This window comes from Chiloscyllium punctatum, chromosome 16 (genome assembly GCF_047496795.1).
Source record: "Chiloscyllium punctatum isolate Juve2018m chromosome 16, sChiPun1.3, whole genome shotgun sequence".
NCBI lineage: Eukaryota > Metazoa > Chordata > Chondrichthyes > Orectolobiformes > Hemiscylliidae > Chiloscyllium > Chiloscyllium punctatum.
Window position 1 is genome coordinate 5,925,834 of NC_092754.1, and position 18,021 is coordinate 5,943,854.

Below are 18,021 nucleotides of genomic sequence, written 5' to 3' on the forward strand. Positions count from 1 at the left end.
GCGTGTGTGTGTGTGTGTGTGAGAAAAGAGGGTATGTTCTCCTAACATACACATGCACACATCTGACTATGGATTCAAACCTGGATTAGCAGTCCCAACAACAGCTGCCCCACCCCCTCAGCCCATAAAAACAAAACTTTAATGAATAACCACAAGTTTATCATGCTCCTCTCAACAAAGGACATAACTCCGACCTCCAAATCATTGTTCTAACTAAAAGCATCCTAAGTGAAGGCAGTCCTCTCTCCTTGCTAATTTTGATCTTGAATTGTTTCAGAATCCTCAACCAAATTCCTCTTTCCAACATTACTGTAACAATTTTTTATTGCAATAGGCTACAGGTCTTTCCCTGGCAAAGGTGTTCAAAGACCAACCACCGATACTAATCCCCTGATGTGGGGAAATATCTTGGGAGATTTGGAGTTTTAGTCAAACAAGTAGATCAAACAAAGCGGCTAGGCAAAAGTGAGGACTTTTGCTGGATTAGAGTGGAGATTAGAGTCTAGATTAGAGTGGTGCTGGAACAGCACAACAGGTCAGGCAGCATCCGAGCTGCAGGAAAATCGACATTTCGGACAAAATCCCTTCATCAGGAATGAGGCGGGGAGCCTCTGGGGTGGAGAGATAAATGAGGGGGGTGGGGTGGGGCTGCGAAGAAGGTAGCCAAGAGTACAATAGGTGGTTAGAGGTGGGGATGAAGGTTGAGCAGATAGGTGGGAAGTAAGATCGACAGGTAGGACAGGCCATGAGGATGGCGCTGAGCTGGAAGGTTAGAACTGGGGTAAGGTGTGGGGAGGACAAATGAGGAAACTGGTGAAGTCCACATTGATGCCCTGGGGTTGAAGTGTTCCGAGGCAGAAGATGAGGCATCCTTCCTCCAGGAAATGGGTGGTGAGGGAGCGGCGGTAGAGGTGGTCCAGGACCTCCATGTCCTCGGCAGAGTTGGGGGTGGGAGTTGAAATGTTGGGCCATGGGGTGGTGGGGTCGATTGGTGCAGATGTCCTGGAGATGTTCCCTAAAGCGCTCTGTGAGAAGGCAAACAAAGTATCAAAACAAAGCCTCTTTGTAGGATATGTGGAACAGTCCATCTTCCGCAGCTACACTGGCACCACAACCCACCTTTTCCTCCGCTACATCGATGACTGTATCGGCGCTGCCTCGTGCTCCCACGAGGAGGTTGAACAGTTCATCCACTTTACTAACACCTTCCACCCCGACCTCAAATTCACCTGGACCATCTCAGACTCCTCCCTCCCCTTCCTAGACCTTTCCATTTCCATCTCGGGTGACCGAATCGACACGGACATTTATTATAAACCAACCGACTCCCACAGCTACCTAGATTACACCTCCTCCCACCCTGCCCCCTGTAAAGACGCCATCCCATATTCCCAATTCCTTTGTCTCGGCCACATCTGCTCCCAGGAGGACCAGTTCCAAAACCATACCATCCAGATGGCCTCCTTCTTCAAGGACCGCAATTTCCCCCCAGACGTAGTAGTCGATGCCCTCCACCGCATCTCTTCCACTTCCCGCTCCTCCGCCCTTGAGCCCCGCCCCTCCAACTGCCACCAGGACAGAACCCCACTGGTCCTCACCTACCACCCCACCAACCTCCATGTACAGCGCATCATCCGCCGTCATTTCCACCACCTCCAAATGGACCCCACCACCAGGGATATATTTCCCTCCCCTCCCCTATCAGTATTCTGAAAAGACCACTCCCTCCGTGACTCCCTTGTCAGGTCCACAACCCCCATCAACCCAACCTCCACTCCCAGCACCTTTCCCTGCAACCGCAGGAAATGCAAAACTTGCGCCCACACCTCCCCCCTTACTTCCCTCCAAGGCCCCAAGGGATACTTCCATATCCGCCACAAATTCACCTGCACCTCCACACACATCATCTATTGCATCCGCTGCACCCGATGTGGCCTCCTCTATATTGGGGAGACAGGCCGCCTACTTGCTGAATGTTTCAGAGAACACCTCTGGGACACCCGGACCAACCAACCCAACCACCCCGTAGCCCAACACTTCAACTCCCCCTCCCACTCCACAAAGGACATGCAAGTCCTTGGACGACTCCATTGCCAGACCATGGCAACACGACGGTTGGAGGAAGAGCGCCTCATCTTCCGCCTGGGAACCCTCCAACCACAAGGGATGAACTCAGATTTCTCCAGTTTCCTCATTTCCCCTCCCCCGCACCTTGTCTCAGTCAAATCCCTCGAACTCACCACCGCCTTCCTAACCTGCAATCTTCTTCCTGACCTCTCCGCCCCCACCCCACTCCAGCCTATCCCCTCACTTTGACCTCCCTCCACCTATCGCATTCCCAACACCCCTCCCCACCTTTTACCTTAGCCTGCTGGACACACTTTCCTCATTCCTGAAGAAGGGCAGATGCCCGAAACGTCGATTCTCCTGTTCCTTTGATGCTGCCTGACCTGCTGCGCTTTTCCAGCAACACATTTTCAGCTCTGATCTCCAGCATCTGCAGTCCTCATTTTCTCCAAACAAAGCATCAAACCAAGGTCCATACCTGCTTGTTCAGATGGAGGATTTTGAAGAGGAGCAGAGGGAGTTATTGGTTGGGACATCAGGGATATCCATCACAATCAACTTCACAAAAATGTTATCCAGTCATTAACAGATTGCTGATGGCATTCATAACTATAAACAGTTGAGTTTGGATTATTCTGTGATGCTGTCACAAACAAAACAGAAGATGTGAAGTCACATATTGGTCAGACAATATGTGATGAGAGACAAAAGAAAAACTGCAGGTGCTGGGATCCAAAGTAGACAGGCAGGAGGCTGGAAGAACACAGCAAACCAGGCAGCATCAGGTGGTGGAGAAGTCAATGTTTCAGGTGTAAGCCTTCTTCAGGGCTGTGGTGGGGGAAGAGGGGAACTGCAGATAAATTGGGGAGGGGACGGAGTGGTGAGATAGGTATAGGTAAACACAGGTAGAGGAGTACAGCCTGGTTGGTCGATGGGAGGAATAAATCTAGTTGGTGGCTAGAAGGGTCACTGACCCCTTTACCTGCAGCTCCCCTCATCCCCAAAGAAAGATTATACCAGAGGCACTGATTTCTCCACCTCCTGGTGCTGCCTGGCTTGTTGTGTTCTTCCAGCCTCCTGCTTATCTACTTTGGGTAAAGTGAGGGAAAAATCTGCTCTGCTCTGTAGAGGGGCACGGTGCAGTTCTGGATTCTGAATGTTAATGGTTTTCTCTCCATTGATGCTGCCAGACCAGAGTTTCTCAGCAATGTTATTGAGACTAGTTTTTAATTCTCATTGTTTTTATTAACTGAAATTTAATTCAACAAGCTGTCATTGCCCACAGAGTAAGAGCCATGAACAATTATTCTTCCAGATATTACCAATATCTCCATCATTACTTGCATTTCAGTGGTAAAAGCAGTAGAGTATGAACATCTTCCTGCACTTTCACTTATGGATTTGCTCCTTCCCATCCTCCCAATAAACAGAGTTGGCCATTTGGTCCCTCACCAGCTCCACTGAAATTAGGATTAAGTCAAACTCCACAATATCAATGGTATTCTTGGCCAAAGTATCTGATTATTTGGACAAGCAAGGGTGAACTATAACTGGGTTCAAAACACTTGGCCAAATATAAAAAGGACGCAGAATATGGTGGGAGGGTGCTCACATTTAGTTAAAGTTCTAAGATTGTATGCTGTGGTTAACAATTAGTCCTGACAATAGAACCATGTAGTATCTCCAGCTCAGCCTCTCGAAGGCAGGAAAATAGCACACCATCAGTTGAGTGTATAGGCCAAGAGGTTTATTTACAGCTCAATAATGCACAGCAGTAAGACAATAGACAATACTTGAAACAAAAAAACTTCACATGGGGTTAAGACATTCTTTTTACAATGTATTTCTCACACAAACAGTTTTGCTGTTAATAGTCTTTTGCAGGCTGCCCATCGCAATCTTAAAATTGAGCAATTAGATTACCTCAATCTCAAAATGAGCTTCACAAAGCAAAATGAACGTTACATGCTGTTTACGTTTTCCAGGTGCAAAGGCCTGGAAATAGAAAACTGTCACAATCACAGACAGAGATGTTTGCAACTCATGCAAATATTTTATCCTCACGTTTTCTGTAACCACAAAAGTACTCTCTAAGCCTATACATTAGCACTTACAAATTACTACACTTTATAGATAAACAATTTGCTCTGCACTTCATAATTGGGCTGCATTTTTGGTATAAAAACATCTTTCATTTCAATTACCTCAAAATTGAATATCAAATAAGAAAACTTTTGATGTCTCAGAACTCCTACCCTTTTTTTAAAAAATAGAGTCACCTTCAGCATTTCTCCAGTCATTCCAAAATGATGTTTGAAACATCAACATCTATAGCTGTTGGAAATTACAAAGCTTGTATCATTGACAAGGCCAGTAATCTCCCTATGCCCAAGGATGCAAAGTCATTTGCTAGTAAGTGCTGACTATTGCAATATTACTTTGCTCAATTATTTCAAAGGTTAGGTAAGAATGAACCACATTGTAATTCCAGCTTCATGTCATTGTCGGGCAGATTGGGGGAGGACAAGTTTTCTTTTCAACAGGACAGCTGTGCAGTCTTTTGCATTCTCAGTAATAACTTCATGACAAGTGCTGATACAATGATAACCCTACCTTCCTCATTTTACAGTTGCCAGGTTAATGTTAAGCTTTTTAAAAAATAAGCCTCTGATATTTGTTCTCAAAATTATTCAATTTCAGAAAAATACAATTCCATTTTCACCATACAGAAATTGCTGGAAGAACTCTGGTCTGCTAGCATCTGTGGAGAGAAATCAGGAGTTAATGTTTCAGGTCCAATGACTTTCCTCAGAACGCTCGACATGAAATATCAACTTTTGTTTCTCTCCACACAGAGATGCTGCCAGACCTGCTGAGCTTTTCCAGCAATTTGTTTTTGTTTCTGATTTACAACATCTGCAGATCTTTTGGTTTCCATTCTCACCATGACAGAAAAAGGTTCCAACAAACATTGACAAGAAAATTCTGGTTGAGAAATGTTCAAGCAAGTGAATGTCAACATTATCACCAAATCTCTCAATGCAGCCAATGTCTGCACCACCTCCTGACTTGTACTTCTGTATTTACTTATGCAGGCAAGTTTGTACAGACAATTAAAGGAAAGTAATGATCAATAATGCAACTCTACCAGAATGTTCAAACTACCATTTCATGTATTTTTATTTCAAGTGGATTTTTAGAAGATGTTTGGATTGAAACTCACTAAAAATACAATCCTCATTGTTTTGCATGTGGGAAACAATATGAAGTTTGAGCAGTTTTACATATTAAAAACAAACAAACACTGGTTTTAAAGGTTCTTTTATTTTGACACTGCAGTGCAACGGGCAGCAACTGTGATCACCTCAAGAAACCACATACAACAGAACTCATTAAAACATGCTGGACAATATTGTAGTGTTTACAGCTGGAAATTTATTGTAGCTCAAAGACTGTTCAAACTTGTCTATCATACAGCTCTGTAGGTAATACCCATATTGGCTACATACAAGTAATAACATGATTACACCTTGGTTAGCTTTTAACATGATAGCCTTTAAGTCTAATACATTATCTACGATGACAATATATGGATAGACTTCAAGTCTCATACACAACATGAACACAAGACATCTATGTCAGACAAATACTTTAAACATAAGATTTATACTTTTCCAACTTTGAAAAAAAAACTATCACTTGTTTAAACTTGACAAAAAAAAACAAGTAAAACCATATTTCCCCACTGTTAGGCAATCTACAATTTAAAGTTACAAAAAATTTTTGACTATTCCACTTCCTAGATGTACATCATTAATTATGCTAATTGCAAAAATCAAGGCACTCCCAACCAGCTCATCTCAATCCAGTTCATATTACTGTTTCTGCCCCAGGAATGGATCCTAATCCAAAGAATGGGAGAAGCAAGAAAAACATACCTGGTTTCAAGGGATGACTGTGGCCACAGCAATTAGATGCTATATGTCTGGAAAGGATTTACAAAAATCCTAACAAAATTGCATTTTGTACAAAAGCTCTACATTCTTAACTTGCATTTAAACAAGAACCTTGCATCCACATGGACTTCAGTAGAAATCTCATTTTCAATCTTTAACAAGTGACTAATTCAGTAGTGTCCAAACATATTTTCCACCCGTAGCATAAATACTCTGGGCCAACTCTGGAATATAATGCTTTGTATACAATGTTTCCAATTATCCACCAGTAGCAGTTTTTTTCTCTAATAACAGGCCAATTCTACAAAATATTAGTCACTATCCTTTTCACCACTACACCAGCCAGACCTCTTGGAAAACCCAAAACATTTGTGGAAAGCTAATTTGGAGAGGAACAGTTTAGCCAGTATATCTGAATTTTGGTGATAAATATCAGTACCAATTACTGATACTGGCATTCACAAAGCAGCTATGAACTGTACCAGACAGAGGGCAGCCTCTTCCTGTCGTTTTGATACCATAAGCAATGCTTAACCACATTTGAACTTCCAGTTTCCAAGGTTTACTCCTAAGTAACGCAAACCTACAAATTTCACTTCCCCTTCTTTCTTTTAGGTACTGAAATGCCATTGGATATCCCTATTTGAAGTGACAGTCAACAGTCCTGGATTCAGGATGTAAAACTGTATCAACGTTGCAATGCTTAAAACTTTGAAGTTGTGCAAGACTTTTTCCAACACTAAGTAATTCAGGGATGACAAAAGGACAAAATCACACATTAGTCCATTACATCGGTTTTGAGTAGCCAAATTAATCTAATGCCTTTTATTCACTACACATTACCTCAGTCACAAAAGTTCTTAAATTTTTCATCTGTTATAATCCTGCCAATAATTTTGAAGATTCTCAGAGATCCTTTTCAATTTCTCCTCCTTTCTTCAGTCAGGTCTGCTATGTACATCTCACCGAAGCTGCATATTTTAGCACCTTTCTGGCAAACACTTTCATATCAATTAAAAATTCATTTAAAAACATGGAGGCAGAGAACTGTTTTAAAACCAAACACATGATTCACAAATGAGCCAATTTCTTTGTACAATTCCAACTACAATATTACCAGGAGAAACCAAAGTTTACTAAATGTAAACAAATAGTTTAAAACTACAGTACAATTCAATGTACAGGAACTATTGATAGTTATTTGAAATGTGCATGTTCCAACAGGGTTGGTTCTCAAAGAAAGCCTCAAGTTTATTGAATCCATCTCTCCCCATCATACAGCATTCAATTTAAAAAGACAGTATTAGATTTGCTTGGTCTGTACAGGGTCTGCTTTCTGATTACCCAGTCACCCAATGTAATTAACTTTTACTCAGCAGTTGCTAATTCTCCATTCTGGTTAATCTTTACCTTCCTTTTAAGTAGAAGACATTGAATGAGCAAGGAGTTCTTCGCCAAACAGCACAGTGCATTTAAAACCTAAATATTGGTTTGTGCTGGTTGAGCAGTTAAAATTGCTCCAATAATCTCACTTTAGTTTAACATTTGAACACATTGAAATGTATACTGCAGCAGTACAACTCCATGTGGCATCAGTAAGGATGTCTTTATCAAAACTGTCTCTTTAAATTTCTGCTTTCCCAATTCATTTGGCCAATCCCTGTTTTCACTACCACAACGACATTAATTACATAATTTCAATATATTTACAAAATATTAAAAATCTTGTTATTTCTCTACGTAAATCGACCTTTTCTGCAATTTTTTTCCACATGCACGAGAAAAAAATTTATGACCAGGCCAAAACCAAGCAACTTTAAACGCTACTCAATGCAATTTCTCTTTTCAATGGAAACAGAAAATAGCAAAGCTGCCTCTTAGAGCAAAGGGGACAGTCCTGAAAATTGTGTGTATTGTCTAACTAAAGTCACTCATCAGATGACAAGAAAAAAGTGCAAGATGGTTCCTTAGGTCAGATGGAGTGAGCAACAAAGTCTCCAAAAGCACAAAGCAACAGCAGGGAAATCAATAGGTAAGAGTCGAGTCATCCCATTCGAGTTGCTGCTGTCTGTTAACATTCTGCTGGTCTTCCTGCTGACCTTCTTCTTCCTCACTACTTTCAGATTCTGCACTGGTAATGTCATCTTCCTCATCACCTTCTTCACTTTCTTCCTCCTCTTCCTCCTCTTCCTCCTCACTACTATGTTGGTCCTCATAGGTCTAGCGAGGCAACATAATACATTAAGAATTTAGTAACCTCTGCCCCTTCAAAATACAAATATTTGGCTGCACAATTAGAAATTTCAAAGAAGTTTGGCATTAAGTAGCCACTTACCTCCATAGGATTTACTGTAATTGTCAAGGCGGAATCATCCCAATCCATCTCATTCTCTTTCCCATTCTCTTGATCCCGCATAGTCCGCTGATGTGCGGCTCGGATTCGGAAAACGCCAAGGATTATCATGAAGACTAGGAAGCTGACGCAAACCACAATGACAACTGTTGCTGCACTAGGAACAACTTGAAAGAAAAAAGAAAAGTTGTTTTTTGATAACTGAAAGGACAAATGCAAAGCTGAGAACATGGCTCAAAAACATTTATATTTACTAAAACAATCTTTTACAGTGGACTGAGACTGCTGGGAACTTTTCATTCTCTAGCTGCACACTTACAGGGAACTATATTGGCTATGTTTTACGATCAAATTAACCAAATTTCATAATGTAGCTATTTGGCATTTTTCATAAGTTTGACTTTAAGACCTCCAAGTCCCTTTAGTGTAAAATAATTTGACTCAGGTCTTTAGAAAACCACTAACTAGGACCGTCAGGACAATAAAATCCGCTGATGTCTGGTCACCATTTGAACTATACTAGGAGACACGTTATAACAAAGCTGATATAGCTTGTTGCCTAATGTCATCTTATCCAAGATACAGTCTACAATGTGGGGGTGGTGACTGGAGAGGAGGAAGAACTGGAAAAATAGTGAGCACACAATTGAAAGATTCTATAAGCAATTAAAACATGTTTTTTGCAGCCAAGACAATACACAGCACACAAATCATGTCTGCGTAAAAAATACTTGAAAAGAGTGGTAAACATAAAAAATTAATCAAACGCCTTATCAAATAGAAAGAGGAAGGGAATATTGACAGTCTTCATCCAGCACCTGAAATCTGTTTAATTAAGATAAAAGGTGCGATGGAATCAAAACGACATGGTCCCTTAGAGTATTTATAAGCTAAACTATAAGTAAAACTTAGTTGGCTGTAACATTGGTCACAAGTATTAGTAGGAACTTTCTTCCTGAAGAAACTGCATACAGGGAAGCTGAGAATCGCAAAATCAAACCCTTCATCACAACCTGACCAAATGACTCAGATAAAACTGTCTTTATACAAGGAAATAAAATTTCCATATTAATTCCGCTTGTACTTTGAAAGATCATTTAGTGTTTCACAAAATCTTCACAACACATCGATAGATGCTGGAATAGGTCATGCTCTGAAGTAGCATTTCAGTTTTGAAAAGAACACACGCCCCTAAATATGGCATCCATTGCTGACTTTTGATCTGACAATGAACTTATAATCTAGATTCAAAAAGCCTTAAACACAAGAACGGCTGAATTCTAATAAATATGATACCTTGATTTGGGGGCAAACTAAAAAAACATTTTCTTCCTGTAAACATTGAAGTAGATTTGAAACCCTTGGATAGCCTTAGAAAATGAATTTGATGTATGCTGCAGATTTGGTGAACTTGTACATGGTACTGAAGCATTCCAATAATGATTTAATAACTCAGTGACCTCTCCATTTCTCTCATTATGCAGCCTATATATTTTCATAGAATAAATAAACTAGCAAACAAACATTTCACCCAGGGCAGTACATTTGTTTGAACAAGAGTTTTATCAGGAATGTTACCTAACTGAAACTTATCTTTGTAAAAGGCTTTTTTTTTTACAAAAAGTAAAAAGGCAGGGACTGCAAAATCCACTTTCTCCATAACAGCTGTTTCCATTATTGAACATCTCCATTTACCTGAGGATGAATGAGGGTTTGCCAGATTGTGGCCAGACAAGTCAACAGAAGCATGCTGAACTGGGCGTACAAACTCTGGCTGTGCCAATACATGGTTGGGGTACTCTACTGGATTAGCAGTGTGAATTACGTTTACCTGAAAACAACATACATGCCCCTGTTAAACACATACCTAAGACTCTCATTACAGCATGTGAAGTTAAAACTGCACAAAATATAAATCAAACCAACGCCCTTTATGCTACAATTGACTTACAGCAAACATTTTATTAACCATCATCTACGTCACCTGGAGCATGCTGGTTGATCAAATATTCCAGATAATCAAGAGGTCCACATAATCAACGTAAAAACACACTAAAGAAAAAAAATCATATTGGCTGTACACACATTTTTAAAGCATAGATCACAAATAATGAAACTTTGCCTTCAGTTTACAGTCAGACAGCCCTTCCACTTGCATTTAGGTGAAAGTGAGGACTGTAAGATGTTGGAGATTAGAGTCGGGAGTGTGGTGCTGGAAAAGCACAGGTCAGGCAGCATCCAAGGAGCAGGAGAATCGAAGTTTCGGGCATAAGCCCTTCATGAGGGACGAGCCCTCATTCCTGATGAAGGGCTTATGCCTGAAATGTCGATTCTCCTGCTCCTCGGATGCTGCCTGACCAGCTGCGCTTTTCCAGCACCATACCCTTAACTCTCACTTCAACCCTCAAATGACTACTGTCATTGCAGTAGACTGTGGTATGAGTAGAAACTGACTCAAAATTGAATGAACTGTTGATGTGTCGTGAGATCATTTGATTGAACAAGTACATTTACATTGAGGTAAATAAATTAAAAACTATAATGGGACAGAATAATACAGGGAGTGTAAACTGTGCTATTTGATATATATAATTTTTGCTGGTTTATGGAGAGTACCAGTTCATAAGATGCCAGTTAAATCAAATTTTTCTGTATCAAAATGAAATTTAAAATCTACATACTACCAATTCCAAAGCATCCTTGGATAAGGTTCAATTGGGGGTTCTGAAATCAATATGCTAGTGAAAATGATTAATTTTTCTTTGTACGTCAAATATTCTACCTCGGCTTTCAAGTTGAGATCTCATTGTCAGATTATCTAATAATTTCGTCCAATCTTAAACAAAAACTAGCAAGCCTTATTCACCTACAGGAGTTTTCACCTACCTCAACTTTGAATTCATTACTGGCATAGCGCCCATTCAACTCTGAGCAAACAATTTTAAACTTCCTTTCAAACAGTGACTCGCTGTTCCAGTTTCGGTAACGGATCAAATGCAGCATCTCTTCATAATTTGCCATTGTATTCACACCTATACAAACCAAAACAATACAAGCACATGAAACAAGTACAAGATATCATGCATTAGGATTTTCATTCCCAACTGACTACAAGCAGAAATTTAAATGGACAGCGCCTAGGATTTTCATTAAGTGAGGCGAAAATACTAACAAGGTTCCAGACACGATGCCTGATTTGTTATTTTCACTTGCCACTGAGGAATAGTAACAATACAAAAGGTTCAGCATCAGTGGGTTAGGAAAAGGGAGAAAGAGAAAGACAACCTTGATGGGATTGCTGGCAATTATGGCCATGTCTCTTTCTTAACAATGGAGGAGACACCAGAGAAAATCTGGACCCCAAAAGGAGTTCAAGTATTCAAAAGTGATGGACAAACTTTCGAAAAATGTAAAATCAAATGCAGAGCTTTTGCTTCCTTAAAAATGTCCAAAGAACACAAATCACATTCAGTGCCTGAAGGCATTGTAAACTTTACATTTTAAGCAATTATATGATGGCGCAGTAAAGTGCCTTTTAGTTCAAGGTAATTATTAAAACGATATTCCTCCCATTCAATTTTCCCTCCCATTGAACATTTCTCCCACACTCCAGCTATAGCTCCACCAGGCAGTATCTCCTAAATTCTTCTTTCACAGAAAGATGGGACAACAGTAGGAGTAGAACATTGCAGACAAACTTGGTACTGTTCTCATTCAGCATCAGGTATACAGTTCCAACAGAGGCATTTGAAATTGGTAGTCTCGTACCCACAAAAGATACAATGTGCAAACTTCTTTTTAAAAACAGTTTTGAATACACTCCCACCATTTCAGAGGTATGCAGCGTTACTGTGCAAGGTGGGGGTGGCTGGTTAGTCAGACAGTAATACTTTTCCCATTTCGAATGTGTCCTTTAAAATCAGGCTCCCTAAAGAGCAACTTCCAATTTTTGAGAATCCCCATCTCAATTTCTGAAGGATAGTTAAACAAAGCAATGTAGAAAATATTTTAGAAAACTGAAAAGGCAACATATTTGTAGGTCAATAACTACAGAAATGCAGAAACCTAATGCACCAATAATCTAACCACCTCAGGAGGCACATGCGAACTCACTAGACATAAACATCAATTCAAAAATTCACATGCAAGACAACAGTATCAAATGTTTCTTGACATGCGTGTGATATATTTAAAGTACCTTCAGCCTCCAATATTTTAAAACTCACCTGTGATTATCAAACCAATAGATGAGTTGCTCATCTCCATTCCCCTTTGCTGGAGCTGAGATGGATCAACTTCAAAGCTTTCCTGTTCTGCATTCAGCTCATCTCCAAGAACAGAGACTTCACACGTATCCAAATTGTGCATTATCTCCTCAGATACCATAGATTCTTGGACTATAAGCAAAAATTCCATTTAAGTTCCAATGCCATGGAGTTAATTCAATGAAAATATCGATATAGGTCAATTTTAAAATTCCCACAGCAATTTTGGATTCAATTGGACCTGACATCAACTGTTCAGAAATGCTGCTAACACCAAAAATCTGAGTTGGCTTTCCAAATGAAGTGATTTCAGAATTAGCAGGAATGTAGAATAGGTTTAATGTTTCTATGCAACCTATGTACCAAGAGCACAGGTCTAACTAACATGTGAAATTGAAACAAAAGCTGAAAATGTTGGAAATACTCAGCAGGTTTGACAGCATTTGTGGCCAAGAAAACTCAGGGCTTCAGGATGAAGATCTTTCATCAGAACTGTGTTGCAATGTAGAAAGCTGCTTAGCAGATCAGTAACAGCTGTGCAGAGTAAAAATTAAACAAAACAATGGTAATGAAGAATCTGCTGAAAATATTTAGTCGTTTGGTTTAACATCAAGTAATGCTATTCCTCATGTGTCACTGCTTCTCTCTTCCCATGATGCAGCTAACTAATGGTTTGAAAGAAGCTCAACAATGTGGCCCTCAGCCACAATGGACGTTCAGCGTTTTGGTGCACTTGCAAAGGTTAGGAGGAAGACAATGTCTTGTGGCTTACAATGCTACAAGATTCGCAAGCTTTAAAATTAATTTCTTGACACTGTTTGACAAGCTACTCCATAGTTAAATAGCACTCTACAGATTACTTTAAAATTTGGGCCTAGGCTTTATAATTTTAACAGTAAGGATAATAGCATTCAATTATTGTGCAGTATGTCAGACTGGAACAACTAGCATTGGTACATGCAGATTTAAATGCAAAATCTTAGACGCTGCTGTCAAAGATAATTCATATTATGGACTGTAGCAGACCTGAATGATATCTGCATCTGTTTATGCTGAATCTGTGGATCAAGATTTATTGCAGTACATAAATGTAGGAGAGATATGGACAGATGTATAACAATATCCAATCTGTGCATTACCAGAGTTATATTCCTCTGGTGGATGACCATTCAAACTGACATCTTTCAGGAAAGAGGGAAAAAAATCATTGCCACACAGCAACCATAAGAATATTGCAGTTTAAAGTAGTAAATCACCTGATCTCAGTCCTTTTCTGTGACCATACACTACCTTTGCCCCATTTACCCTAACCCCTCTTGTAACAGAGCTTGAAATTGGCAGGTACAATGCTGTGGTATGACAGATGTGGCTGCAAGGGAATCACAGTTGAGAACTAAATATCCAAGGATACACGCCCTATCAAAAGGATGGGAAGATGGTCAAAGGGGTGGAGGTTAATTATAAGATTCCCTACAGTGTGGAAACACGCCCTTTGGCCCAATGTCCACACCAACCCTCCGAAGAGTAACCCACCCAGACCTATTTCCCTCTGACTAATGTACCTAACACTATGGGCAATTTAGAATGGCCAATTCACCTGACCTGCACATCTTTGGACTGTGGCAGGAAACCGGAGCATCCGGAAGAAACCCACACAGACAGTTGTCTGAGGCCGGAATCAAACCAGTGAACTTAAAATTGAAAGCAAAAAGTAATCAGAAGGTATAGAATCTGAGAGAGTAGGGTTCAGGAACCGTAAAGGAAGAAAAGACCCTGATGGGAGTTATGTAAAGACATCATAGCAATAGTCACAATACGCGGAAGAAAATAAACCAGTCCACAGAAAATGCATAAGGAAGGCACTAATATAATCACTGAACTTTGGGGGGGGGGGGGGGGGGGTGAAGAGAAGGGGTTTCAACATGCAGGTGGACTGGGAAAATCAGTTTGGAAGAGCAATGGCAGGAGTTTCTGGGGATAATTTGGGAGGTATAACAGAAATTCATCTCAAGAAGAAACATCAAGAGGATGCCAAAGCAATCATAGCTGACAATAGAATCAGGAACAGCATACAATGTAGTGAAGATTAGTGGTAAGCTAGAGGATTAGCAGCCTTAATAAACTAAGGATAACTACTAAAGTAATAAGCAGGGAGAAAATGAAATATTGGGGTTAGCTAGTTCACAATAAGATTGCAAGAGTTTTTAAAAAATATATAAAAAGGAGAGAGGCAAGAGTGGACAGTACACCACTGGAAAGTGCAGCTGTAATAGTAATAGGGAACAAAGACAGCAAAGGAACTGAACACTTTGCAGTCTTCACAGTGGAAGACACCAGCAGTATATCTTCAAAAAAAAAAAGTCATTGGTACAGGTGAATGTAGTGACCATCATTACAGGAAAAGATGCTGGGGAAACTGAAAGTGGATAAAATCACCCAGATTGGGTGAACGACTTCCCATAGTTCTGAAGGTGATAACTCAAGATTGCAGAGGTGGTGACGATCTTTTAGAAATCACTGATATCAGGGAGGGTTAGAGGACTGGAAAATAACCAATGTAACAATGAGACTGAAGTTAGGAAATTATACGCCAGTTAGTTTGACCTTAGCTGGTGGTAAGATTTTATAGTGTTGATTATTAAGGAGAAGACTGTGGAGTACTTGGAAGTCATAGTAAAATAGCGCCGAGTCAGGGCTTCCAGAGAAGGTCATGCCAGACAAATATTAGAATTCTTTAACTTGTTCATTCCCTCCTGAAAGGGCAGCCAGTGAATGCAACCTATTTGGATTTCCAGAAGGCCTTTGACAAGGTATTGCACAGAAGGCTGCTAAATAAGAGGAGCCTACTGCGTTATGGGCAAGGTACTGCCATTGAGGATTGGCTGACTGGCAAAAGACAGCCTGGAGATAAATAAGTGTCTTTTTCAGGATGGCAGATGGCGACAAGTAGAATTCTGCAGGAGTCAATGCTGGGACCACAACTATTCACTTTATATGTTAATGATCTGGTCAAAGGAACTAAAGACTTTTTGCTCAGTTTGCAGATGAGATAAAGATAGATGGAAGGACAGGTAAATGTTGAGGCAGCAGCTTGCTTCAAAAGGACGACAGGCCAGGGGAGTCAGCAAAGACATGGCAGGTAGAATACAATGAGGGAAAAAAAGTGTGATGTTATGTACTTTAGTAGGAAGAATAGAGGCATAGACAATTAGTAAATGGGGAAAGACTTCGAAAATCTGAAGCACAAAGGGATTTAGGAAACCTAATTTAAGATTCAAGGTTAACATGCAGACTCCATTGGCAGTTAGGAAAGCAAATGCAATGTTAGCATTCATTTCGAGAATACAAGATGTACTGCACAGACAGCAATTGGAGTACTAAGATCAATTTTGGGTCTTGGGAAGGATGCGCTGGTATTGAAGGGGGTCCACAGGATATTTAAAAGAATGATCTTAGGCATAAAGGGCTTGTCATACATGAAGCAGTTGAGGACTCTGCCTGAAGTCGATACTAAGAAGTTTGGATAGAATAGATGTAGAGATATTTCAACTAGGAGAGACTAGGATAAGAGGATAAATCTGAGTGAAGGAACGACTCTTTAGAATTGACATGAGGTAGAATTTCTTCAGCCAGAGGGTGGTGAATCTGTTGAACTCATTGCTGCAGAGGGCTGTGGAGGTCATGTCATGGCATATATTCAAGATCAAGAACGGCAGGTTCTTGATCAATCAGGAGAGCAAGTGTCATGGGGAGAAGGCAGCCAGGATCAAATGGTGGTGCGCAGGTGAACGGCCCAACTCTGCTCCTATAACTTATGGTCAAAACAGCAATCTCTTTTTCATTAACAACTGGTCCAGCATCAGCTGCCATTAGCAAGAGCTCCAAACTTTTACAACCGTTGGGATGTTAAATATTTTCATTAAAGATCTGAAAGTCACTAATTTTTAAAGGTCATGGCCCACCATCCGAGATTCCACAATCAGTTGAAATATTTATTTACCTAATCAGCTCTTAACACCTTAAAAGCTTCAATGAGATCAGCTCCTAATCACCCCCAAGTTCCTGGAATTGATTCTCTGATCTCTCCCTGTAACCTGACCTTTGTAGTATGGGCATCATTCAATTAATTCCTTAGGTCTGTAAACCCTCCAAGGCCAACATATCCTAGGATGTGGTGTCCAGCACTGTTTAGTAATCCAGGTGCTATCTAACCAAGACTTGGCTCGGCTGTCACCAGACTTTAATTACACTTGAGTCCTGCAGATATGAAGTCTAACATTGTGTAGTTTTTGATTTTTATATTTATTGATCAATGACATTTTAATGATTTATGTATTTGGGACACCTTTACTGCCAAGTCTACTGCTATTATCACTGCATCTAGCTTTACATCATTTTGAAAGCATGTATAGGTGATGCTACACTTGAATATTTTGAAATTCATCTGGTGCTTTGCCTACAATCTACAACAACAAATAATGGGCCTTTCACCTGTAGGCTCATCTTCATCCTCTCCCTCTGGTTCTACTTCTCTTGTGATGGTGCTAACGATTTTCAGCTCTGGGAACAGTGGAACACCTTTGTTACTTTCAAATTCAGAGGCAGCACGTGCAAAGTGATCAATCCCACTCAGACTTATCTTTGGTTCATCAGGCTGAAGCACCATTACATAGCCGTCCACATCTGGGACAGCAATGCAAGTCTCTTCATTGAAGCACCTGGAATTGTAAAAAAATGACTGACTATTAATGCAGTGCTCTTGAGAAATCTGATTCATTACAATTATTTTGCATAGTTTCAAAGTTTGCTCTGCATAATTAAAATTTAACACTCAGCATGACACAGAACCACCCACATAATACTACAGCTCAACTTCCTAGCCTTGAGGACATGATTCGCTTTACTACCTTCCACTATGCAAACATCATTCTGGACCAAGCCGGTGACTATTAGGAAGTAAAGTTGCCATAGGATTGCTCCCATTAGAAAGTCATTACTGGTGGTGAGTTTAACCAGTGGGTCACCATGTCTCAGCCAAGGGGTGAGGTTGAGGAGGTCACTCCATTTAAGAAAGGCTGTAAGGAAAAGCCAGGGACCCATAAACCAGTGATACTTACGTTAGAGATAGGTAAATTGTTGGAGGGATTCTGAGAAATATGATTTACACATACTTGAAAAGGCAAGGACTGATAAGGGATAGTCAATATGACTGCGTATGTGGGAAACTGTCTTACTAACTTGTTTCAGATTTTTGAAGAGATGACAAAGATGATTGAAGGCAGAGCAGTTGACATCGTCAAAATGGACTTCAGTAAAGCATTCAATAAGGTTCTGCATGGTAGGCAGATTAATAACGCTAGATCACGTGATCCCAGGGTGA

The 18,021-nt window shown here is 40.4% G+C and overlaps 1 protein-coding gene across 4 annotated transcripts in view; it reads right to left on the reverse strand.

Annotated features, from left to right (window-relative positions):
- Nucleotides 1-5,372: 5,372 nt before the first annotated feature.
- Nucleotides 5,373-18,021, reverse strand: part of clstn1 (calsyntenin 1) — a 76,180-nt gene continuing 63,531 nt past the window's right edge. For all 4 annotated transcript variants that reach the window (XM_072586117.1, XM_072586115.1, XM_072586116.1 and 1 more), the window contains 6 exons: nucleotides 17,133-17,359; nucleotides 12,603-12,773; nucleotides 11,263-11,408; nucleotides 10,072-10,207; nucleotides 8,359-8,543; nucleotides 5,373-8,243 (listed from right to left, as the gene is read on the reverse strand). In XM_072586117.1, the coding sequence (XP_072442218.1) occupies nucleotides 8,049-8,243; nucleotides 8,359-8,543; nucleotides 10,072-10,207; nucleotides 11,263-11,408; nucleotides 12,603-12,773; nucleotides 17,133-17,359 (1,060 nt within the window). In that variant the 3' untranslated portion in view covers nucleotides 5,373-8,048. The remainder of the gene's footprint in view (nucleotides 8,244-8,358; nucleotides 8,544-10,071; nucleotides 10,208-11,262; nucleotides 11,409-12,602; nucleotides 12,774-17,132; nucleotides 17,360-18,021) is intronic.